Below are 5000 nucleotides of genomic sequence, written 5' to 3'. Positions count from 1 at the left end.
AGAACGTAAGAGAAGGTCGATTGGCATCGAGGAAAAAGTAGAACTATTTCCTTCATTTTCCCGCGCTTGTTTTCACAGAATGTGTGCGTGAGAGAAAGAGAGAGAGAGAGAGAGAGAGAGAGAGAGAGAGAGAGAGAGAGAAAATCGAGCTCGTCGGAACAAATGCGTAAAGGTCTTAGAGCAATTTACCGTAGTGTTGCAAGTGCTGAATCTCTTCCTCTCGCCGATGCAATATCTACCGCCATTTGCTGGCACTGGCTTGTCGCATTCCCTTTCAGAATATTTAACGCCACCACCGCAAGTCCTGGTACAAGAACTCATAGGACCCCATGCTCCCCATCCACCGTTCACTGCTGCAGGACGGGAACCCATATCCACGCATTTCTTGTGAACACACCACTGAAAATGTAAATGTAAAACTACATTTTTTTTATTCAATCATCCAAATTTTCTTTTTCCTTTACTTCTCGTATCTTTTACTTATTATGTATATTCACTATTGCACTATACTTTTCTAATGTTTTCCTCGATGTTTTTCGTGATTTTGTTTTTCTTTTTTTTTCATTTTCTTTTTTTTTTTTTTTTTTTTTCTTTTTCTTTTTTTAATTTTATAACAAAACGACAGAAACATTTATGAAGGATAATTTCCTCGTCATATTAATTCACATTATTTGACATGAACCTCATTGGAATTTACAGTTCTATTTTACTTGATCAATATTTTTGTTAATTACAATAAATTAAACGTCAGTGTTACGTCACTTATATATTATCTACCGATGTTTCATTATATACATATAAGTATAATAAATAGTGATCATTTATTTGAAATAATTATTTAAAAAAAAATGTTAAAGAATATTGATCGAATAACAGATTAGAGCACAATTCATGACTTATTGACGTATTATTTAAGAAATTGATATTTCTATAAATATTTCTATATTAATTTCAATATTTAGAATGCAATACGAACGAATATACGAACGAGTATTGAATATTGACAAATGTAACGATAATTAAAAAGAAAAAATATAAAAATGAAAATAACCATAAAAACCTATTATTGATCGTATGCGTATAAAAAATTAGAATAAATTACATTGTAAAAAATATTGATCGAACGAATTAACAATTTAGATTATAATTAATAAATCATAGAAACGTATTATCTAACAAATTGAACTTCGTATGAATAATTTTAACTTAAGTATATAAAATTAAATTTAAACTTCGAATATTCGTATTGTATTTTCTTATTGATAAGAAAATTAAATAATACATTTAAATATAAAAAGAAAAATATTCGTGAACTATCGTTAATCGTATATGAAAAATATAATCGTATATGAAAAATTGAAATAAATTATAATGTACCTTGTTCTCGCCGCACTTCGTTCCGTCGGCTTTCGGAGTACCAAGGGAATAACAACTTGAGTTGGTCAAACACCAAAGAGCGGAACAATCGCTGAACTGGAATATAGTTATGTAAGCAAATTGACAAACCAAGAATAATCGAATCAGTTTTAAAGGAAGTTGAAACACAACGAGATTGTTATACGTCTATGCGGCAAGACGTTCCAAGTGAAACATAGAGATAGATATAGAGAGCTAGAAAGACAGAGAGAGAGAGAGAGAGAGAGAGAGAGAAAGAGACAAGACAAAGTTTCAGGTAATTTCAAAATTACCTGACGTTTGTATAACGTTATGGAGGAAATTTCAAAGTTAGTGATATCGCGCAATCACTGACGTTGACGAACACATGACAAAAAAAAAAAAGAAAAAAAAAGAAAAAAAAAAAATTACCCTTCCATCGTAAAAAATTTTTCCGTTTGAGAGATTAAATTCAAAAAGAAATTACGAATGTCTATTTCGACGAATCGAAAAGAGAAGGAAAGAAGAAGAAGAAGAAAAAAAAAAAGAAAACCCCCCACAGTAAATATTTCTTTCGTTGATCAAAGTGAAAAATAATTTCGTAAAACGTTGACGTAATTTAAATAGATAAAAATAAAATAAAACGGAACAAAAAAAAGAAATGGGAACGTTACCTTACTAGATTGGCAAGTCTTAGATCCAGGAAATTCCATCTGACATTGAAACTCAGAACCGTACATGGCGCCGGGTAACATGTTAGGATAAGAATATTTTGCTCCAGGACTTCTTGGATCGTCGTTCAAACAATCTGCAAGGCCGCTCCTTATTACGTAACATTAATTTTTTTTTTGTTCCTTTTTGTTCTTTTTTTTTTTTTCTTTTTTTCTTTTTTTAATCCTCAAAGCGTTCAGTTCGAAATATGTCCTTTGTGAAAGTATCGATTATAATAAAAGGATGATCGACTTACTCCAAATACGATGTTATAAATCTTCTACTACAGGTCGACCATCTGATTGTAAAGATAAAGACAACGGGTGACATAATAAAGAAACTTCCATCTTTGTCTTCCTTCTTACAGCCACTTATTTCCTCGGTGTCGTGAGAACAACCCATTCTAAAAGAAGAAGAAGAAAAAAAAAAAAAAAAAAGGTAAATATATGTGTATTTATAAAAGGATATTCCAAAAGATATGGGAACATACTTATATTACGTATTATTGATGTGAAATTAATGAGAAAAAAAAGAAAGTTCATATAAATTTATACTTTATTGAAAAGATATTATTACTTTTCAAAATATTTTATGTGTTATAAGAAATGTTTGAAAATTCTTTACTCCTGCAAGAATACAAACTACGAAATTCGTCGAATTAATAATTGACAAAATCTTTCTAATAATTCAATTCTATTGAAAATAATAGTAAATGCATTTTGAATACATTCCTTATGTTCATATTCCATTTCTATCGTATTTTTATAAACCAATTTTCTTTCGTGTGAGTTCATAAATATTTAGAAGTCCCGAGGAAAAGAAAGAAAAAAAAAAAAAAAGAATTCGGAGCAATCGTCAATTCGACGAACAGGAAATAAATCGTAAATATCTTTAAAAGGTATATATCTTTTTAATGAAACATTTTTTAACTTAAATTTATATGAACTTTTTTCATCTATTTGACTGTCAATAATAGTACGTAGTATAAATTTGTTCCCATATCTTTCGAACACTCTGTATATATTTGTGTCTATTTGTGTCTAGATATTTGTTTGTGTGGAATGGAGAAGGAGGCGGGTGGAGGGGGGGGGGGGTTGGAGGGAAAATAACTAAGTATATGTATTTCTCTTTAGCTATCCATCGTAGAGATTGACGTACACGTGACCGACTTCATGTGCTATCACAACTCCAAGCAACAATCCGCTATCCTCGTTGATGCAAGCAGCTTTTGACGGATCACAGGCAGTCGCAACGAAAGCAAGACCCATCAAGTCGCAATTGGTCCCTTCCGAACAAATGTCATACCTCAAAGTTTGGATACAAGATAGAACGATAAAACGATAGAAAATATTATTTTGTACATTTATATATATATATAAAAAGAAAACGTATTATATCGGTATCATATAGTAGTATATCTGTATTACGTGAGTCACATAACGTATATAAGAAATCTAACAGCATTGTCATTGATTATTTATTTATTTATTTTTCTTTTTATTTTTTTTTTTTCTTTTTTCCTTTTTTTTCCTTGAAATCATTCGATTTGTACTCCGAACTGGTTTATATATTGAATTTCTACGTGACTTATTTGATATAGCTAACGTAATGAATATTGGATGATCTAGAGAATATATTCCGTTTTTACCTAGTCACGAGTACAGCAATGTCATAGTGATTAGGATGTTTGTGATCCTTCGGATTCACTTTCTCTGCCCATTTCGCAAAACTGTCCAGAGTATCCTCGGCCGCCGGACTTATTAGCAAGTCTATCTATCGTCGTCAAGCGATCGAAAAAGAGAAATTATTAAGAGATAGAAATATCAAAATCAAATCATTCTTTTTATTTTTTCTTCTTTCTTTTTGTAAAATTCATACAATACGATACGATTCGATTTGAATAAAGTAAAAAAAAGAAAAAAAAACGAAAGAAAAGCATCTATTTACTCGCAAAAAAGAATATAATATATATATATAAAATTTAGTATAATTCATATATATATATATATATATAAAATTAAATATAATGTATATATGAGCTATTTATTTTGAAAGTGGCCTAACTCCATTTATCTTCAAATCGAGATATTTAACGTTTGCGTTTCAATGGATTTAAAAATATACGTATAGGATACTAATGAGTTATACTACTTAAATGTATCTAAGCGTGTTAAATTTATAGTTACTATTAAAATAGTGGCGATTATTAAGTGAATAATGTGCGTTTTCTTATCAAGAATGGAGTTAGGCCACTTTCAAAATTAACAATCAGATTCATTATAAAATTTGAAGGTGCCCAAGTCCATTCAACATAATTTAAGATGCTTCGAATTGAAAAAAAAAACAATACTCAATTTATTTGACATATCTTTAAAACACTTCGAAAACATAATTTATGCGATTCAAAAGATTTTTTAACTACATAACGTACAAAATTACAAACATAAATTTATTACAAAACAATTTACTACTTATCTAGATTTTGTGTGTGTGAAAGGAATTTAAAGAAATCATGATGTTCCGATGATATATATCGTAATAGGTCAATTATGTCTTTGAATTTTGCTGTTGTAATTTGTCTGATATTTTTATACAGTGGTGTCAATACAATATTTTCGAACTTTCTTGGTCTAGCCCGATGTGATAATAAATTCAAGACTTTAAAATTTTCATTATCATTCGTTGATTTAAGTATAAATAGAGTTAGGCCACTTTCAAAATAAACGGTTAAATTATTGAACTAACTCTGAAAACTTATGTGTCAAGAATTATCGTATTTGCTCGGAATATAAGCAACCTGAAATGCTTTACTGATAAATAAGATAAAGTTGTACATGTAATTATAACAACCGGAAAAAATTGACAAATGGAGTTAGGCTACTTTCAAAATAAACGGCTCATATATATGTATATAT

General features: G+C 29.5%; 1 protein-coding gene across 2 annotated transcripts in view; it reads right to left on the bottom strand.

Moving 5' to 3' along the window:
* Positions 1–5000, bottom strand: part of LOC118447244 (A disintegrin and metalloproteinase with thrombospondin motifs 7) — a 17173-nt gene that overhangs the window by 9170 nt on the left and 3003 nt on the right. For both annotated transcript variants that reach the window (XM_085662970.1, XM_085662971.1), the window contains exons 4-9: positions 3734–3858; positions 3244–3390; positions 2342–2488; positions 2049–2196; positions 1378–1473; positions 190–399 (exon numbers count right to left, since the gene is read on the bottom strand). In XM_085662970.1, coding sequence (XP_085519096.1) covers positions 190–399; positions 1378–1473; positions 2049–2196; positions 2342–2488; positions 3244–3390; positions 3734–3858 — 873 coding nt within the window. The remainder of the gene's footprint in view (positions 1–189; positions 400–1377; positions 1474–2048; positions 2197–2341; positions 2489–3243; positions 3391–3733; positions 3859–5000) is intronic.

This window comes from Vespa mandarinia, chromosome 20, assembly GCF_050613455.1.
Source record: "Vespa mandarinia isolate Hongniang chromosome 20, ASM5061345v1, whole genome shotgun sequence".
In the NCBI taxonomy this organism is placed as follows: Eukaryota; Metazoa; Arthropoda; class Insecta; order Hymenoptera; family Vespidae; genus Vespa; species Vespa mandarinia.
Note: the sequence above shows the minus strand (reverse complement) of the source record. Positions and strands in the feature narration are given on the sequence as shown.